Source organism: Geotrypetes seraphini, chromosome 1 (assembly GCF_902459505.1).
Source record: "Geotrypetes seraphini chromosome 1, aGeoSer1.1, whole genome shotgun sequence".
Lineage (NCBI taxonomy): Eukaryota > Metazoa > Chordata > Amphibia > Gymnophiona > Dermophiidae > Geotrypetes > Geotrypetes seraphini.
The window spans coordinates 108,539,552-108,560,465 of NC_047084.1; the positions used below are offsets into that span (position 1 = coordinate 108,539,552).

The window sequence follows — 20,914 nt, forward strand, 5'->3', positions numbered from 1 at the left end:
TCAGATCCCTAGACCCACTGTATCATTTCCTCTACCATAATCTCCCTAAGCCTGTAATTCCTGTCTAAATTAGATTGTAAGCTCTTCTGAGCAGGGACCGTCTAATGTCAGATCCCTAGACCCACTGTTTCATTTCCTCTACCATAATTTCCCCAACCCTGCAATGTCCTGTCTAAGTTAGATTGTAAGCTCTTCTGAGCAGGGACCGTCTAATGTCAGATCCCTAGACCCACTGTTTCATTTCCTCTACCATAATCTCCCCAACCCTGCAATGTCCTGTCTAAGTTAGATTGTAAGCTCTTCTGAGCAGGGACCGTCTAATGTCAGATCCCTAGACCCACTGTTTCATTTCCTCTACCATAATTTCCCCAACCCTGCAATGTCCTGTCTAAGTTAGATTGTAAGCTTTTCTGAGCAGGGACCGTCTAATGTCAGATACCTAGACCCACTCTATCATTTCCTCTACCATAATCTCCCCAACCCTGCAATGTCCTGTCTAAGTTAGATTGTAAGCTCTTCTGAGCAGGGACTGTCTATCGTATGTTAAAATGTCAGATCCCTAGACCCACTGTATCATTTCCTCTACCATAATCTCCCTAAGCCTGTAATTCTTGTCTAAATTAGATTGTAAGCTCTTCTGAGCAGGGACCGTCTAATGTCAGATCCCTAGACCCACTGTTTCATTTCCTCTACCATAATTTCCCCAACCCTGCAATGTCCTGTGTAAGTTAGATTGTAAGCTCTTCTGAGCAGGGACCGTCTAATGTCAGATCCCTAGACCCACTGTATCATTTCCTCTACCATAATCTCCCCAACCCTGCAATGTCCTGTCTAAGTTAGATTGTAAGCTCTTCTGAGCAGGGACTGTCTATCGTATGTTAAAATGTCAGATCCCTAGACCCACTGTATCATTTCCTCTACCATAATCTCCCTAAGCCTGTAATTCCTGTCTAAATTAGATTGTAAGCTCTTCTGAGCAGGGACCGTCTAATGTCAGATCCCTAGACCCACTGTTTCATTTCCTCTACCATAATTTCCCCAACCTTGCAATGTCCTGTCTAAGTTAGATTGTAAGCTCTTCTGAGCAGGGACCGTCTAATGTCAGATACCTAGACCCACTGTATCATTTCCTCTACCATAATCTCCCCAACCCTGCAATGTCCTGTCTAAGTTAGATTGTAAGCTCTTCTGAGCAGGGACTGTCTATCGTATGTTAAAATGTCAGATCCCTAGACCCACTGTATCATTTCCTCTACCATAATCTCCCTAAGCCTGTAATTCCTGTCTAAATTAGATTGTAAGCTCTTCTGAGCAGGGACCGTCTAATGTCAGATCCCTAGACCCACTGTTTCATTTCCTCTACCATAATTTCCCCAACCCTGCAATGTCCTGTCTAAGTTAGATTGTAAGCTCTTCTGAGCAGGGACTGTCTATCGTATGTTAAAATGTCAGATCCCTAGACCCACTGTATCATTTCCTCTACCATAATCTCCCTAAGCCTGTAATTCCTGTCTAAATTAGATTGTAAGCTCTTCTGAGCAGGGACCGTCTAATGTCAGTTCCCTAGACCCACTGTTTCATTTCCTCTACCATAATTTCCCCAACCCTGCAATGTCCTGTCTAAATTAGATTGTAAGCTCTTCTGAGCAGGGACCGTCTAATGTCAGATACCTAGACCTACTGTATCATTTCCTCTACCATAATCTCCCCAACCCTGCAATGTCCTGTCTAAGTTAGATTGTAAGCTCTTCTGAGCAGGGACTGTCTATCGTATATTAAAATGTCAGATCCCTAGACCCACTGTATCATTTCCTCTACCATAATCTCCCTAAGCCTGTAATTCCTGTCTAAATTAGATTGTAAGCTCTTCTGAGCAGGGACCGTCTAATGTCAGATCCCTAGACCCACTGTTTCATTTCCTCTACCATAATTTCCCCAACTCTGCAATGTCCTGTCTAAGTTAGATTGTAAGCTCTTCTGAGCAGGGACCGTCTAATGTCAGATCCCTAGACCCACTGTATCATTTCCTCTACCATAATTCCCCAACCCTGCAATGTCCTGTCTAAGTTAGATTGTAAGCTCTTCTGAGCAGGGACTGTCTATTGTATGTTAAAATGTACAGTGCTGCTTACGCCTTTCAGCGCTATAGAAATAATAAATAGTAGTAGTAGTAGCATATAGGGCTAAGCATTTAAATCATGTTAATGGCTGATGAATAGCAGAATCAAAATGGCCCCTTGATCAATATACTGGCACTTGAAAGCTTCAAAATTATATATTAGGGAATTACAGAATGAGGGCTAAACGCAGTGTTGGATTATGAGCTCAAAAGAGCCGATTTAAATAAACCAACTCTATTGCTCATTTCCATTTCCATGGCGGAACCTCTAATAGATTCTGCCGCACACCGTCACCGGGCGCTGGTGCGATGTAAACGTGACAGAGAGAGCGAATAATAGTGAACCAGAAATAATAACGATAAGAAATCAGAAGTGAAGGTTCAAAGGCGATGCGCCCCCGAGCTGTAGCCAAAACGGAACGGAAGTAGCCACCGGTCTTAAGGCCCACAAGAAGCCCGCTTCGCTGCAAAATCAGGTCCGGCGGCTGAAACGCCGATCACGACGGTTCGCGACAGAATTATCCGTGCTGTAGTGTCAATTTATTTGTCCCAACCAAGCTCCGTTTCGAGGCACACAGCCCCTTCGTCAGGAACCGGAGCTCCGACCGCAGGGTTACACTGCGGTAAAAGCCACCACGCTCACAGGAGTTCCACGAGCGCCAGAGCTCCGACCGCAGCGGCCAGCGATAAAAAAAAAAACCTTAATGTGGCTTGAGAAAAAGGGGCTTATATTAGTGAAAGTGGCTCCTAGAGAATCCGCGGTAAACTTCTACCGTGGCTTAGTAAAAGGGGGGGGGGGGGAGAAGTTACGAAAATAAATTTATATTACAGAACATCAATCTTTTGTATAAATAACAAACTCCATCACTCATTATCGCAGCGGTACTATTAAAATATACATGTAAGAATACTCGTGAAAACATTGTTAACATTTTCAGTGTGGTCCGTAATATTGTTGGAATAGAATCGACTTCACCCAAGTGTATTATCGACCCATTAAAAGGGAAGAAAAGTCAAAGGATGAAGATCAACAATTGCTAAATGTTTCTATGGTGTCAGGTCAAAAGCGCGCCGGGACAAAGGCGCACCCAGACAATTGAGCGGAGCGCGGAGGCGCGCGCCGCTCTAAATTACTGTTTTTAGGGCTCCGATGGGGGGGCGTGGGAGGGAATCCCCCCACTTTACTTAATTGAGATCCATATCCCAGTCTAATCTAGTTATTCCTTCCTTAAAAATAATTGGCACACGTCGAACCTCCATTTTCTCCGTAACAGCTCCTACGATTTGGAACGCTCTTCCACTGTATCTAAAAATGGAAAATACTTTAAAAACGTTCAAAAGCAACTTAAAATGTTTCCTTTTTAAAGAATCTTTTAACTAAAGTTTTATCATTCTTTTTTTCTTTTTTTTTTTTTTAAACTGATTTTAACTAAAGTTATTTTAGTCTTCCTTTTTTCTATTAATTCCTGCCCTTTTGTGCTTACCCTTAATGTTTCTCTCATTTACTATAGCTATTGTATTTCTTCCCTTTTTCCTTCATGTGTCTTTTGTTCGTTCGTCCTTAATTAACCTAGTATGTGTAGTAGTTCGTCTTAAAGTTTTTTTTTACGAAAGTATGTTATATTGTAATTTATGTTTGTTGAAATGTTATTTTATTTAATGCTTTGTACAACGCTTTGCAGAATCGATAAAGTGTTTAATCAAAAAACTAATTAAACAATAAACAATAGAGATCGCGCCGCGTTGTGGGGGCGTTGTGGGGGGTTTTGGGGGTTGTAACCCCCCACATTTTACTGAAAACTTCACTTTTTCCCTGTTTTTAGGGAAAAAGTTAAGTTTACAGTAAAATGTGGAGGGTTACAACCCCCCAAACCCCCCATTACGCCGGCGCGATATCTATTAAGTAAAGTGTGGGGGGGTTCCCCCCACACACCCCCGTCGGAGCCCTAAAAACTGTAATTTAGAGTGGCGCGCGCCTCCGCGCTGCGCTCAATTGTCCGGGCGCGCCTTTGTCTTTCGCACCGTTGTCTATGAACCTGTTTCTACACTGTTGGAACTTCCAGAGAGAGAACTAGCAAAGCCGGCAACACCACTTCTTACACTTGCCTTAGCGCCAGATAAAAACTGGCTATTAAGACATTTCTTTAAAAATAAACAAAAAAATTTTCTAGGGTATGAAATACAAATGTATCCAGACCTGACACGAGACAACACAAAAACGTCGACGCGCATTTCTCTTGTTAAAGCCAGGTGTTATAGCTCTTGGGGCGACTTATTTTCTTCGTCACCCGTGTAAATGTGTGACAGTGTATCAAAAGCAAAAAAAGGTTTTCTTTGATCCTTCTTGTCAGCGGCTCGACTGAAAATAGGGGGAGGAATATGAAGCACTCTTAAAATTGATTGTTTGATTTCCTGTCTCAGCCAATATAATTCTTAATTTTTTATTTTTTTTTTACTTCTTTGTTATTTTCGCTGATTCTACATTTTGGACCCATTTTGAGGACTTGAGTTAAAGTTATGATAATTTGGGTTATTAGATTAATAATCTGATTTGTAAATTTATTTCTTGTCTAACTTTATCTTTCTGTACAAGTGGATACTTGATATATTATTGAAAAATTATAAATAAATAATAATAATTAAAAAAATAAAAGAATCGACTTCGAATGCTTGCGGAATGCTTTGTATGACAAACCATCCTAAAACTCGGTAAGCAGCGAGTTCCAAAGAGCGAGTCCTACAGAACAGAAAGGTCTCTTTCTGGTTGTCTCCAATTTAATTTCTCTTAATCCAGGAATCACTAATTGTTCCTGCTGTGATGATCTTAAAAACCCTTTACCGGTTGATATTTACTCCATTTTTGATTCGAACACTCAGGAGACGAGATAAGCCAAGCTTGAAAAACTAAGCTTGAAATCGATCCGCTTGGATGCAGGCAGCCAGTGTCGTTCGAACAGAACTGGTGCAGTGTGATCGTTTTTAAGTGCCCCAGTTAAATGGCTGCTGAATTTTGAATCGACTGTAGGCGAAACAAATTTAATTTACTTGACCCCCCAAAATAATGCGTTACAATCAGCGGTGCAGCAAGGGTGGGAGGCGCCTGGGGCTGGTGGTGCCTCCCACCCTCCACTCCTTCCCTGCCCATCCCCCTCCGCCTTGCACTGCTGCCCGCGCCGGCCTCGGCTCTCCCTCCGACATCACTTCTGGGTCCCATGACCAGGAAGTAGCGTCAGAGCGAGAGCCAAGGCCGGCACGAGTAGCAGGTTGCCGCTACTGCTTGCCCCAGCAATGAATGAGAAGTACTGGGGGGGGGGGGGAAGTGAAGGCACGTGCGCATGGCGTGGGAGGGACAGGAAGGAGTGGAGGGGCAAGAGAGGAGAAAAGGTGCAGGTGTCCCCACCAAGACAGCGCCCGGGGCAATCTGCCGCCCCACTTTACTCCGCTACTGGTTACAATGGTCTAAACGACTAGCTAAAAGCATGAATCAATTTGGTAAGATTCTCCGTTAACTATTTTAATTGATGGAACAGTCTTAACCTTTTCATATCGTGTCCCCCGGATGATGGGACATTCCAAAAATGTCGTTGCCATCGTGGATAAACAGTCTGTACGGACTAATAAAGAGCCAGGAACACAAAATATTTGAATTGACAGACTTATGACTTATTTACATTATGTTTACAATAGCCGTAAATGATAACGGTGAATAATACAAAACTTTGCTCAAATAATTACGATTGGAACCAGCGTAACGTAAAATTTACTACGATAGGAAAAGGTTAAATGAAAGAAACACGTTTTAACAGCATGAGTTATTTGAAAGACGTAGACACATAGAAACATGACGGCAGATAAAAGGCCAAATGGCCCATCTAGTCTGCCCATCCACAATAACCAACAATAACGCCAGAGGTGGCTAGCGAAAGGCTGAGCGATTCCAGCTGAATATAGACCGCGAGGTTTATAGAATAAGATCATAATTCAGTTGCACACATAACTCCAAATTAGTGTTACATAGCACCAACTAAGCGCCAATTTGTCGTCAATTGGCTAGTTCAGTTATGCACATAAATGGAGCTATTCTATACCCCGGGCAGACAATGGTGCACCCAACGGCAGGCGCTATTTAGAGAACTGGTCGCTGGTCATCGTTATGCGATACACCACCCGGAATTAGGGGGCATAAGTGATAGGATTCCTATGCATTTAAGCGCGCACAGTACCAATGAAAAAAACATGCGCACTTATGCACCTAATCAAACACGGAGAACTAGGTCAATTTTCAAACGTCTACCAAGGCATCCGTTTTGTTTAAGCATGTGACGTGACGTGATGCTATGGTTTACGAGGACTTCTTAGTGTAGTTTTGACAATTGAGAGGGGGGAGGTTGTTTGTTTTATTCGGACCCCACCCTGGGTAAAGGAGGGCTGGCATGTCTAGCCCAAACACAGAGGGGTTCTTCGAAAAGCTTCCGCACTTTCATATTTGGGGCGGGAGACGTGGTAAGAGGGCGTGTCAAAGAATGTCACGTGACTAGTCAGTCAGGCAAGCCGGCTCACCTTGCAGGTAGTGATGTCATTTGCTTTTGAGATATTCAATAAATAGCGTTTAGAAAAATAAAAGCGCAGAAACTTTCTGAAGATCCCTCGTATACAATATACTGAACATATAAAGACAGACATGGGGATACATTTGTCCCATTCCCGCAGGATCTTTCTATTCCCATCCCATCCCATGAGCTCTGTCACTGTCCCTGCTCCATTATTGCAAGCTCTGTCCTCATCTGCACAAGCCTCAAATGCTTTTAAAATCCTAAGTGCCAACATTCTAGAGCTGAGATTGTGATGTCATAATGCCTCATTCCACCAATGCCTAAGCTCCGTCCTCATCTGCACAAGCCTCAAACGCTTTAAAATCCTAAGTGGCAACATTCTAGAGCTCAGATTGTGATGTCATAATGCCTCATTCCACCAATGCCTAAGCTCCGTCCTCATCCGCACAAGCCTCAAACACTTTAAAATCCTAAATAGCAACATTCTAGAGCTCAGACTGTGATGTCATAATGCCTCATTCCACCAATGCCTAAGCTCCGTCCTCATCCGCACAAGCCTCAAACGCTTTAAAATCCTAAGTGGCAACATTCTAGAGCTCAGACTGTGATGTCATAATGCCTCATTCCACCAATGCCTAAGCTCCGTCCTCATCCGCACAAGCCTCAAACACTTTAAAATCCTAAGTGGCAACATTCTAGAGCTCAGACTGTGATGTCATAATGCCTCATTCCACCAATGCCTAAGCTCCGTCCTCATCCGCACAAGCCTCAAACACTTTAAAATCCTAAGTAGCAACATTCTAGAGCTCAGACTGATGTCATAATGCCTCATTCCACCAATGCCTAAGCTCCGTCCTCATCCGCACAAGCCTCAAACACTTTAAAATCCTAAGTAGCAACATTCTAGAGCTCAGACTGATGTCATAATGCCTCATTCCACCAATGCCTAAGCTCCGTCCTCATCTGCACAAGCCTCAAACACTTTAAAATCCTAAGTGGCAACATTCTAGAGCTCAGACTGTGATGTCATAATGCCTCATTCCACCAATGCCTAAGCTCCGTCCTCATCCGCACAAGCCTCAAACACTTTAAAATCCTAAGTAGCAACATTCTAGAGCTCAGACTGTGATGTCATAATGCCTCATTCCACCAATGCCTAAGCTCCGTCCTCATCCGCACAAGCCTCAAACACTTGAAAATCATGAGTGTTCGAGGTAAGGCAGAGCTTATAGGAATGGGACAGGGAGAGGGACAGAGCTCACAGGGATACTGAGATCCCACAGGGATGGAGATAAATTTGTCCCTGTGCCATTCTCCATATAGGTGTCCAATATCTGCACCTATACACAGAGAGTGGGTGTAAAATGGGTCCTGCCAATTTTTCTGTACATATAAAACTGTGTGCTCCGATGTGCATGCCTAGTTTTACACATGTGCTTTTGCTGACAATGACTTACACATCTGGCACAGAAACAACTGTCTTAAATGCTGTTTGAAAACTGAACTTCTTGTATACCTCTGAAAATCTTCATGTGCATGCCCATATTTGATTGTAGAGATGTATCTTTACATGTGTATATGTGTGTATATACAGAGGTATAGATATACAGATGTGTGTGTGTGTTTATATATGTGCCTATGTATAGGGGTGTCCAGAACCTAAAGTCGGAAAAAGTGTGCAAATTGAAGTTCTTCCCATGAATTTGATTGTGCTTGATCAGAAAATAATTTTTAATAAATTTATTAAAGCCCATCCAGGGGTCCCTCAAAACCACTGATTACATAAAGCTCCATTTTTCTTCAAATTAGCTATTATTTTGGTGACGGGATAATCGCGCGCCAGACACCAGCACGCTGACAAGCCGGTGCTGACAATTCGGCGCAAGAAAGAAGTGCGCCGTGGGAAAACTTCATTTTAAAGAGCTCCGATGGGGGGAGGGCTTTACTGCATCGTGTTCGCGCCGCCGTTGGGGGGAGTGTGGGGGGTGCAACCCCCCACATTAGTGAGAAAACGGAACTTTTCCCGAAAAAAATCCGAAAAAGTTCCGTTTTCTCTATAATGCATGGTTCCAACACCCCCCCCCCCAACAGCAGCGCGAACACTATGCAGTAAAGTGGGGGGGTTCCCCATTCACATCCTGCTTCGGAGCTCTTTAAAACTAAGTTTTCCCGTGGCGCGCTTCTTTCTTGCACCAAATTGTCAGTGCTGGTGTCTCGCGCACAACAGACTATGGAGCAAAAATATTCTCATAGTCTCACGAGACCACGGGAACTCACAGCAGTCATTTTTGTGGACAGCTCTGCTGCCCCGCTTCACCGCTAAACCACCAGGTAAGCTGTATAGAGGTCCAGGAGGCAGCGGTGCTTCCGGGTTTTAAAAAACACTCGCAAATAACCAACGTCGCAAGTCTTAGAGATAAAAACACTAACGCACCTTTGTAAAAGGAGCCTTTAAATGCAAGAAGTGGGAGAGTGAAGTTCATTTAATGAAATACCGCAAGAGTTTTTGCATTTCTTTGTATTATTATTTGACGGCCAGGAGAAGGTTTTCCTATTCTTTTGTGGTTGTTCTAGATCAGTGCTCTTCAACCGCCAGTCCGTGGTGCGCTCAGTGCAGCGTTATCTTCGAGCCGGCTCTCTCTTCCTCACTGATTCAGTGCACAAAGCCACAGGCAGCGGCTGCTACGTGCGTCCTGCACCTGAACCGGAAGCCTTCTCTCCGACGTCGCAATGTCAGAGGGAAGGCTTCCAGATGAGGTGAGGGACGGGCAAGGAGCCGCTGCCCGCAGTTTTGGGCACTGCATCAGTGAGGAAGAGGGAGCCAGGCAGGAGCAGGCCAGAAGGTAAGGCATAGCATGGAGAGAGGGAGAGACAACAAAGGTAGGGGAGAAATTATTTTATTTTTGAATTTAGTGATTGAATTATGTCAATTTTGAGAATTTACATCTGCTGTCAGTGTGCTTTGTGGACTTTAATTTTGTGGTTAACCATTATGTGTTGTTAACAAGATTATATTGTGTGTATCTATGAAAAAAGAATGGAAAAAATAGTGTTACAATTAGTACTATTATGGGGGCGGGGTCTGGGGTGGAGATGGGGTGGAGATGGGCGGGGTCTGGCCCACGACTTAGCCCAGTGTTCTTCAATTGCCGGTCCACAAAATAATTCTTTTATTTCTACCGGTCCATAGGTGTAAAAAGATTGAAGAACACTGTTCTAAAGAATCCGACCCCACTTGTTCTAACAAGCATATTGGAGACTCTGTGGTATTATTTCTGTATTGTTCTTTTTCAATAAAACAAAGGACTTGACATAAAGTATCTTTTTATCAATGTATCATTGCCGAGTGTGAAAATGTAAAATTTATAGCTATAATATCAAGAAATTTGCTCTATTAAGCAAAACTAATAGCAAATTCTAAGAAAAACGGATCTTTACATCACTATGGTCATGTCGGGGACAGTGGAACTGTGGATTCTGGTTGGGGGGTGGGAGTTGGGGGCTTTGTTGTGTACTACCTCCACCAACTGAGAAGGATCAAACCCTACATCTCCACACCTGACCTAGCCCAACTCCTCTACGCCTATGTCCTCTCCAGAATGGATTACTGCAACTCCCTATTGAATGGAATAACCAAAAAAAGATCTCAAGCGCCTCCAACGGGTCCAAAATGCAGCTATCCGCCTCCTACACAGCCTCAACTACCATGATCCCATCTCCCCAGCACTCCGCGCTGAACACTGGCTCCCAATTAGCCAACGCTGTGCATTCAAGGCCCTGGCAATAGCACACAAAATAATTTATGCCACCACCCCCTCCTACATAAAATCCAAGCTACCCATCTACATCCCCACCCGCACCCTCCGCTCAGAAAAGGAGATACGCCTATGCATTCCCCCCGGAAGGTCCCTCCTCTCAGAAACCGCCCGCAAACGCTCCTACAGCCACTTCATTCCCCAACTCTGGAACCAACTCCCCCCTCAACTCAGACTACAGAACTCACTAATTGCATTCCTGAAAATGGTAAAGACCCTCCTCTTCAACTAAAGGTCACCCTCAGTCTACACCCAACCTCCTTAAACCCCACCTCTACCCTTCTTTCTCCATTCTAATCTTCTGCCTAAATTTCTGTATAGTCCACTCTCAGCCTATACTCAATTAACTTGTATCTAAACTAAACTACTTATATTTAATTTGCTGTATAGTCCCTATATTTACACTGCTGCACAGTCTCGTATGTCCAAGTATTTAAATCTACTGTATAATCTTGTATGTCCAATTCACTCCATTGTGAATGTTTACTTGTAAACCGTTCTGAGCTACTGGGAGGACGGGATAAAAATATAAATAAATAAATATTTCTTGAACAGATTTGTACCTTGCTTGCTATGTTTTCTCATTTATTTGTTCAACAAAAATTGATTTCATGTAAAACAGAGGTTTATGTAATCAGAGACTTCGAGCAACCCCGGGACGGGCTTAAAAAATGTTTACAAATTATTATTTTTTTTGGATCAAGCGCAATCAAATTCATGAGAAAAACGTCAATTCGCACAGTTTTTTTCCCCCAACTTTTAAGTTTTTCTGGACAGCCCTAACATACAAAGTAGCAGCACGTTTATGTCTGATAACGCTGTCAATCCCCCTCATTACGTGACATAAATACGACTCGCTCAACCACCTTTTCCGTAATGGCCCCGAAACTCTGGAATTCGACGCCAATCTCTTTAAGAGACGAAGCGTTGCTAGACCGCTTCAAGTCAAAGTGAAAAAACGTTCCGATTCAAAGATGCCTTTGATCTGTAAGGGGGTCTTTTAGGAAGGCGCGCGTGTTAAATGATAACGCGTCCATAGAATATGGGCACATTAGCATATAGCGCGCGCTAAACCAGCTAGCATGCCTTAGTAAAAGACCCCCTAAATTCTTTATCTTCGGTGACCCATCAATTGAGGGCAGGACAAAAGCACGCCGACAAAGATGTGCCACCAATCGCACGCAGGATGTATGCAAGCCGCCGGTCCCGCCGCTATAAACCCGTTATGTTAGCACTGTGACGGGGGTGGGAGGGACCCCCTTCATGTACGAGTCCTTGCGCTCCCATTGGGGGAGGGGGGGGGAACCCCCCAATACACTGAAAAACTCCCGAACTCTGAAAACAACGGAAAATTAAAGTTTTAAGTGTACTTGGGGGGGGGTTCACCCCTCCAAACCACCCCCCAACGGGAGCGTGAGTATTTCTACATGTACTGGGGGGTTCCCCCCCATGCCCCCTCACAGTGGTAACGTTACCGGGACTGACAGCGCGCATAGGCCCTACGCACAATTGTCGGCGCGTCTTTGTCGGCACACCAATGTCCGGCGCGCTTTAGTTACGGAACCTTATCTTCAGACCTTCTAACACTACCTCTCGGGTTAGCCCTACGTTGCTGTTTATCCCCAACAGGTCCTGTCGGACATTACCTACTAAAATGTACATATTACATTTTCGCTCAGCAAATTGTATTTCTATACTATTGCCTCCTGAGGTCTCTGATCTCTGTATTTCCTCTGAATATCTACTTATTGTATTTCACTGAATGTCCAGCACTCTGGATTGTAAACCACCTAGAAGTCGCAAGATTGTGGCGGTATAGAAGAATAAAGTTATTATTATTATTATTATATGTCTCTCTGTCCTATTTACCAATGTAGCTCTCCTTTCCCAATATACGTTAACGTACGTCTGTCTGTGTTCTTTTATTATCTACAGCCCGATTTTATAGCCTACGTACTCCGCTTAGAAATTTGATAAGCGGATTAACAAATTTTAAATTAACTTGGAAGGGGTAACGTCTCCAGTGAGGATTGGCTGTGTCCGATGTATGTATATTTGTATGTGGAAATTACATTAAGTTAAACAAATATGTTGGCATGTGTGTGCAGGTTTATACTGTATGAGACTGTATGTGCGTGCACAGGTAGACAGGTATACATGTGTATGATTGTATATATATTTTTTTTTTGTACATCTTTATTAGTTTTCAATTATTAACAGTGCAATGCAGTGAATTTAAACATAAACGAATCAAACAAAAGCACTTTAAATACACAGATATTTCAACAACAAACATTTTCACCCCCATCCTCCCCTTAACTAATGAAAATAAAACCACATGTATAATTTCAATAAAATAGATATAACGAATAATAATTCTAATGTTTTCCCATCTCCCTCCCTCCCACCCTGGATGTGTAAGGAGGACAGATAAAAAGAAAAGGTACATGACAGCTATTGCGACTCAATAAATGATGTCAATGGGCTCCACACCCTACTATATCCTCAAATTTCAGCGTTCATTCTCATATTTGTAGCTAGAACATAAGTTTGCCCACCAGAAAGTATAATTAAGTCGATCATAACTCTTCCAGTTGCGTGTTATCATCTGGATGGCTATTCCCGTCATTGTTAAGAAAACCCGGCTTTTATAGCGATCCAAAGAAGGTTTAACATGTAATAGAGTACCACAAACTATGGCTTCGTAAGTCAGTGGTAACGATGACCCAAGTACTACATTAATTTGGCCCCATATCGACTTCCAAAAATTAAGTGTCAATGGACAATAGAACAACAGATGATCTAACATCCCTATATTAACATGACAATGGCCAGCATCTATTAGACTTAGAACTGTCTATCTTTTGCAAACGAACTGGGGTCCAAAAAATCCGATGCAACAAGAAAAACCAAGTTTGTCTCATAGATGCCGACACTGTACATCTCATCCTCCAAGTCCAAATTCGTGGCCATCGAGATGCAGAAATATACTGCTTTATCTCCAGGCTCCAAATATCTCTAAGACTATTTTTTGGTTTTTTATTCAAAAATTCAGAAATTAATTTATACCATCGGGCGACCTGATGTCCTAGAACAGGGGTGCCCACACTTTTTGGGCTTGCGAGCTACTTTTAGGTTCAAACAATTTTTTTTATGCAAACAACAAGAATAGAATATCAAGGCAACCCGAAGGTGCACAGTACCAAACAAATATGCATCATAGAAATAGAATAACATACAAAGACAAAACAAGAGGATCAGCAACCAAACTCCCCCCTCCCCTCCCCCCCCTGCACACACTATTAAGAGCGTGCATTGGAAGGAGAGCGGAAAGACACTCCGAGGCCCTGGACTCTGATGAGCCCCAAAGATGCCACACCACTTCCCCCCCCTACTGAATCCCCTGTACCCTGTCCACAACAAAAGCCCAGAACCTATCCATATCCCTCAGCGAGCTACTTTTAAAATGACCAAGTCAAAATGATCTACCAACAATAAAATTTTTAAAAAACACAAAGCATGCTATACGCTGAGAAAATGCTAATTATCATTCCTATTTCGGGATTTTTTCAAAGAGGTCAAAGCAGATGACTCTATGCACTGTCACCTCAGTAACAACCATACAACAATAGACAAATACCCACCCCCTCCCTTTTTACTAAACCACGATAGCAGTTTTTAGCACAGGGAGCTACGCTGAGTGCCCCGTACTGCTCTCGATGCTCATAGGCTGCGCTAAAATCTGCTATTGCAGTTTAGGAAAAGGAGGCCATAGTGAAAAATATAGACAGCAGATATAAATTCAGACACATTTTGATCACTAAATTGAAAATAAAATCATTTTTCCTACCTTTGTTGTCTGGTGATTTCATGAGTTGCACTTTCTTCTTCTTCTAACTGTGCATCCAATCTTTCTTCCCTTCTTTCAGCCTGTATGCTTCCTCTCCTCCACACCTCATTCCCTCCCCCAACTTTTTCTTCCTTTCTCCCTGTCTCCCTTTCTTTTTTTCTCTCTTCATGCCCCCTTTCTTTTTTTCTGTTTCCCTTCTTTCTCCCTGCCCTCCACCAAGCCACTGCTGCCATCATTGGGGAACAGGCCCCCAAGCCACCACCGCCATCGGTAACAGGCCCCAAAGCCGCTGCCGCCCCAAGCTCTCCCTGCTTCCCTGTGTCGGACCGACCGGCATTCCTCTCCCCGACTCCGGCCCAGCCAGGCAGTGATTGGCTGGCCCGAACTTCCTCTCCGACAGCAGAATTGACATCGGGGAGAGGAAGGCTGATCGGCCCGATAGATCGCCAAGGCAAAGTGAGCCTATCACGGAGCCCGGGATGGGCTCCGCGATCGATTCACTTTGCCTTGGCGATCTACCTATTGGGCCCCCCTGTCCTAGAAGATCTGTCTGGAAGCACAGGATTTACAAGCTATAATGATTTTTGAGATTCTGCCTATCAAGTTTCAAGTTTAATATTTCTCTTGATTAATCGCTTAATCAAATTCTAAGCAATGAACAATTTAAAATACATTCAATGTATCAGCTAATCCACTCTGAATGTATATTTTTTAATGCATTTACTGTAAAACCTTGGATTGCAAGTAACTTGGTATGGAAGTGTTTGCAAGACAAGCAAAACATTTCATTACATTTTAACTTGATAAACAAGCTCTTGCAATACAAGTACACATATCACAATTGAGCCGATGGTTCTTCTCTCTCTGACACTGCGGGAGTGTAGTGACTGTTCTAAACGAGCAAAGTCTTGCAATACGAGTACATACGGTATACACGCGTCACATCATCGCAACTGAGCCGATGGTTCTTCTCTCTCTGACGCTGCGGGAGTGTAGTGACTGTTCTAAACGAGCGAGGTCTTGCAATACGAGTACATACAGTATACATGCGTCACATCATCGCAACTGAGCCGATGGTTCTTCTCTCTCTGACGCTGCGGAAGTGTAGTGACTGTTCTAAACGAGCGAGGTCTTGCAATACGAGTACATACAGTATACACGCGTCACATCATCGCAACTGAGCCGATGGTTCTTCTCTCTCTGACGCTGCGGAAGTGTAGTGACTGTTCTAAACGAGCGAGGTCTTGCAATACGAGTACATACAGTATACACGCGTCACATCATCGCAACTGAGCCGATGGTTCTTCTCTCTCTGACGCTGCGGAAGTGTAGTGACTGTTCTAAACGAGCGAGGTCTTGCAATACGAGTACATACAGTATACACGCGTCACATCATCGCAACTGAGCCGATGGTTCTTCTCTCTCTGACGCTGCGGAAGTGTAGTGACTGTTCTAAACGAGCGAGGTCTTGCAATACGAGTACATACAGTATACACGCGTCACATCATCGCAACTGAGCCGATGGTTCTTCTCTCTCTGACGCTGCGGGAGTGTAGTGACTGTTCTAAAAGAGCGAGGCCTTGCGATACGAGTATGCACTGCATTTTGAGTTTCCATTATTTCTTTTGGGGAAATTTGCTTTGATATATTCGCTTGGATTACAAGCATGGTTTTTGGAACGAATTTTACTCGCAAACCGAGGTTTTACTGTATGTGGTGAAGATTTATAAGTGTTTTCTGGTATATGCAAATATGTTTTGTTGGTAATTGTGCATGCCTATATTACCTCGTTTGCATGTGTGTAACTACACTTTGCACACAGCTTAGGGTTCTGGCAGCTGGCTGCCCCTCACTCTTCATGGGACAGATCATTTGCCCAGGTCCTACCTGCTTGAACTGCTCCTCGTAGGTCCATTCGTGATGCGAAGGCTGTGGTGCGGGGGAAGGGGAGGGACCTTGGGACTGGCCAGACAGCACTCGAGCGGCAGAACCCTGCTGTGGAGGAGACGTAGTTAACGCTTCCTCCTCATCCTCTTCCTCCTCATCCTCTTCCTCCTCATCCTCTTCCTCCTGGTTCTCGGGTTCCCGGGACAGGACCAGAGGCAGGCGCGTACGCTGCAGAGGCTCCCCTGCCGCCGCCCGCACAGCCGCTTGATAGTGGCGGATGGCCAGAGCCTGCTGGTGGATGCGGGACTCCATCAGGCAGCGCAGCTCCTTCTCCTTGTCGTGCCGCAATTTCTCTTCTAGAGCCAGGCGTGCTGCCTGCTGCCGCTGCAGGTTTTCCATCACCGCTTCCAGCTTCATGCCTGAGCCCAGACCTGAGCCAACACCCACGGCAGAGACTCCCACACCTGCTCCGGGCTGCACCCCAGAACTAGCCGACACTAGCAGTGGCAGTGAGGAAGAGGAGGAGGGGGCGAAGACAGTCTGCTGGAGAAAAGAGAAAAACAAGGCATCAGGGATGTAGGCGGGCATGGATACGCTAGACGGAGGACAAGAAATAAAGGAGAGAGAAATCACAGAGACAAGAGAGAAGCACAGAAAAACAAGAGATGAAAAAGAATAAGAAAATAGAACCTACTGGAAAAGAGACCAAATATGGGAGAAGGCGAGAGGAGGGAAGAGAAAATGCTAGAAAAAAAAAAAAAGTTAAAAAATGGGAAATAGAACTATGAAGGAATGGGAAAATATGAGGTAAGAAGAGAGAAAAATTATGGGTGATTAAAAAAAAAAATAGAGGAGGAAAAGAGATGCAGATGAAAACAGGAAATATAGGAGGGAAGACAGTAGGGAAAATGGAAAACTGTAGGGAAAAGAGAAGATAATGGAGAAAAAAAAGAGAGATAAGGGGAATAAAAGAAAAATAGAGAAAATGAGCAATACAAGAGAAAACAGAAAAGAAATGGAGAACGACAAAGGGAAAGACAGAAGAAACACAACTGGCCTATTTTCTTGTAGAAAACTAGAAAAGAAGGTATTTTAAGCGCTGGCCATCTCAGGAGCATGTGAAAAGACTGAACTGGCAGTCAAAGTGTACTCTACCACCAGTGGTAAAGTTCTGGGGCAAAAGAGCAGAGAATACCCTGGTCTTGAAAGGCCACTTTCCCTACGAAAACTAGGCTATGAAACAGAGAATGACACGGGGACAAATCTGTCCCTGTCCCCGTGGGATCTACCTCCATTCCTGCAAGCTCTGTCCTCATCGGCACAAGCCACAAGCGGGGAGAGGCGCAGGGATCGGGACACAGCTCGCGGGGACGGGATGGAGGAAGGGGACAAATTTGTCATTCTCTACTAAGAACAAAGGGAAGAGAGGCGATGCCAGAGGAGAGAGAATATACATGGCAGCTACAAACAAAAAAAAAAGATGGAGAGAGAAAATATAGACAGAAAACAGAGTGAAAAGAACATTCCAAGGGTGGGAATAAAATAAACAGAGTGTAAAAGAAAGAAAATACAGACAGGCCTATGGGTGAAAGAATACAGGGAAAGAGCAGACCTTCAGGATAAAAGACAAGATAAAGAAGAAAAATAAAATGAGAAGATACAAAAGGGAAAAAGAAAGCTGTTTTGGGAAAACAGAGGAAATAGAAAAGGATAAGTGAGAAATAAGTTGAAGAGGTAGATACAAGAAGTGAAAGAAAAAATAATAGGAAAGAGGAAAGAGAGGCGGTAAAGAAAAGAAATATGGCAAGAGTAAAACGAGAAAGAGGAGACCAAATACATGTAAGGAGAACAGATAAAAAGCAGGTGGAAGAGAAATCTAAAGGAGCACAGGATAAATGGGGATGATCCATACTGTGGATAGGAAAAGAAAACACTAGGTAAACAGAACAACAAAAAAGGGGAAGCTGGGACACAAAGAAAACATGGAAACAAAGTAGAAATGCATGAACAGAAGAAAATAAAAACAAGAGAACAAAATGGAAGACATTAAAGAAATCAGGAAAAAGTGGCAACAAGATAAAGGGATTAAAAAACAGGAAAGTTGAAGAAAATAATAAAAAGTGAAAACAGGAAAAGAAAGAGAGAACAAGTTGAAACAAAAAGCGAAAGAGAAGAATAATGGGGGGGAAATGACTGGAAAATAAGTCTGAGAGGAGGAATGAAATAAAAGAAAGAGGATAAAAGAAAAAAAAAGGCATGAAAGAGGTGGCGAAAGAAGGGAGGAGGGAACATGGAAAAAAAAGGTGAAGCACCAAGGAAACTTTGGAACATTTTGACTGTAAGAAATGATCAGTATCTGAACCTGACGCCTTTCAAAGCGTTTTGCTCTTTCTCGCTTACTTAAGAAAATGTTTAAACCCCAAAAGTGAAAGGGTTTAAAAAGTCACTTAGAGGGAGGGAGGGGGGGATTCAAGTAGAAACACATCAAGGCAAAAACATTTAGGGGGGGAAACATTTAGGGGGGGGAAGAAAGGAAGGCATCGAAAGAGAGAAACACTATAAGCTTCACTTGAGTTAGAGAAGCTTCCCCCGGTCTGAGGACGGAACTAACAAATCCCAACTTAGAATTTCCTAAACCAACGCTGCCGCCCCCGACCCAGTTTAAGGATGTTGCTAATTTGAACACAGATCTGCCCTTTTCAGGCTAGTTTATACTTCTTGGATTTTTTTTTTTTTTTTCTTTGTAGGCACTTTGCCATGCAGGGTGGTTTTGCGTGTGTGGTGGTGGTGGTGGTGGGGGAGGAATAAGCACCGCTGGCCCCCACCCCAAGATCCAGCCCCGGCCAGCGATCGACTATTATACCAACATTAATAACAGAATTAAAACAAAGACCAAAGCAGCGGAGAAATGCGCGTAAGCGTTACGCGATTTTCAAAAAGCATCAACTATCCGGATTTTTTTTTTCCTTTAAGTTGAACGGAGGGGGGGGGGGGGCGCAACCCTGCAAAATATGTACAAATCCCGACTTTCCGAGAAGCTGGTTTCATTCTCGGTGACTGCTTTTCCCAAAATACCATCTCCTCTCAAAATGTCTTGCGTGATTCAATCCCAAACTTTAGGCTCTCCCCGCCCTAGCCTAAAGCGGGGCTTTACAAGGCTGAGCTTACCAAGGAAGAGTTGCTGGCTACGCTGGTGTGATCGACCATGCTGCTTCTCCCTGCCCTCTCTCCTCTCCCCCGCCGGCGTGTTTTGCAAACGAAACGACCAAAGTGGCTCGTCCTGGAGAAATAGTCATGAAAAAGGCGTCTAAGACCGAGCCGAGTCCGGACCTGCAGCTTTTAGTCCTGCGCGCATAAGATCACGTCCAAGTATGTCCAATATTGCAAGACATGGTGGCGACTATTTTCCCTTCACTGGGCTTGCCTGCAGCCCCGGCTGCTGCTTTTTTTTTTTTTTTTTTTGCAACAAGTGGCAAGGCAGAGTCGGAGAATGACCCTTTCAGGGAGAGATCAGCCCTCTCCGCTCCCATTTGCTAACAACACGTCAAGGGAGTGATAAATAGAGGGGGCAGGGTTTACTGTCCGTCCAGGCTAAGGGGGGGGGGGGGGGGGGGAGAGAGAGAGGAAAAGGACAGCTAATGCTTCCCCAGCAGGGAGATCCCCCAAGCTAAGCCCCGGGGACCATCACCAGATGGGGGGGGGGGAACAGAATAAGGACAGATGAAATAAAAAGGAAAAATAGCTCCTATCCCCCTTTCTTCCATCTCCTAGGATTGGGGTTTAATGGCTCCTCCTCCCCTCCCCCCCCCCCATTGCACCCCGCTGTGCAGCCACACTGGGCATTACACATAAGGTACCCACCTGCTCTGCAAGGAAAAAAAAATAAAAAGTACACCCTGCCTCTTGTAGGCTGGATTCAGGCTCAGTGCATTTCCCTTAGGTCCACAGGGTCTATCCTGTCCTCTACAAAAAAAATTTTTAAAAAAAGTTTGATGTGGCTTGCACATTTAAACTTTACACTTCTCCCTCCGCATTCGCTGTGATAGGGGATTTTAACAGAACCGCAAATACAGAAAAACCGCGAGTAACTTTTTCATATGTTATTCGCTGTTTTCTATTAAAAAAAACCGTCATGAATATGGTGAAACTGCGAAAAACCTGGCCTGTTCCTGAAGGAGAGGCAAAACACGGTGACGAAAGTGCCGGGAATCAACGACTTTCTCTATGCAAGCTGAAGTCATTGGGGGGGAGCCAGGAAGCTAAAAAGCGCAAATAATCGAAACCGCGAATACGGAGGGAGAAATGTATTTTCAGTCTTCCGGGCTGTGCAAGGCAGCCATGGTAGTTGCTGACTTGATTATTTAAGGTGACTGCTAGGGACGAAAGGCCAGGAAATGTTGCTTTCCAAGTTTATTGAAAACTTTCTTATAACGCCTAATCAGACTTCTAGGCGGTGTACATCGGTAAAAAAAATAATTATACAAAATACACGTAGGGCTCCTTTTACAAAGGTGCACTGGCGTTTTTAGCACATGCACCAGATTAGCGCGTGCTACCCGAAAAACTGCTCAAGAGGAGGCGGTAGTGGCTAGCACGCACGGCATTTTAGCGTGCACTATTCCACGCGTTAAGGCCCTAACGCACTTTTGTAAACGGAACCCTTAGAGTTAAAACAAGGTTACAAAATTAA

General features: G+C 44.0%; 1 protein-coding gene across 2 annotated transcripts in view; it reads right to left on the bottom strand.

The window, feature by feature from the left end:
- Nucleotides 1–19,664, bottom strand: part of ARID3C (AT-rich interaction domain 3C) — a 509,756-nt gene extending 490,092 nt beyond the window's left edge. Inside the window, exons 1-2 of one of the 2 annotated variants that reach the window (XM_033935644.1) lie at nucleotides 19,393–19,664; nucleotides 16,225–16,764 (exon numbers count right to left, since the gene is read on the bottom strand). In XM_033935644.1, coding sequence (XP_033791535.1) covers nucleotides 16,225–16,764; nucleotides 19,393–19,431 — 579 coding nt within the window. In that variant the 5' untranslated portion in view covers nucleotides 19,432–19,664. Of the gene's footprint in view, nucleotides 1–16,224; nucleotides 16,768–19,392 lie in introns of both variants that reach the window. The other variant, XM_033935635.1, reaches the window with a different exon arrangement.
- Nucleotides 19,665–20,914: the final 1,250 nt, after the last annotated feature.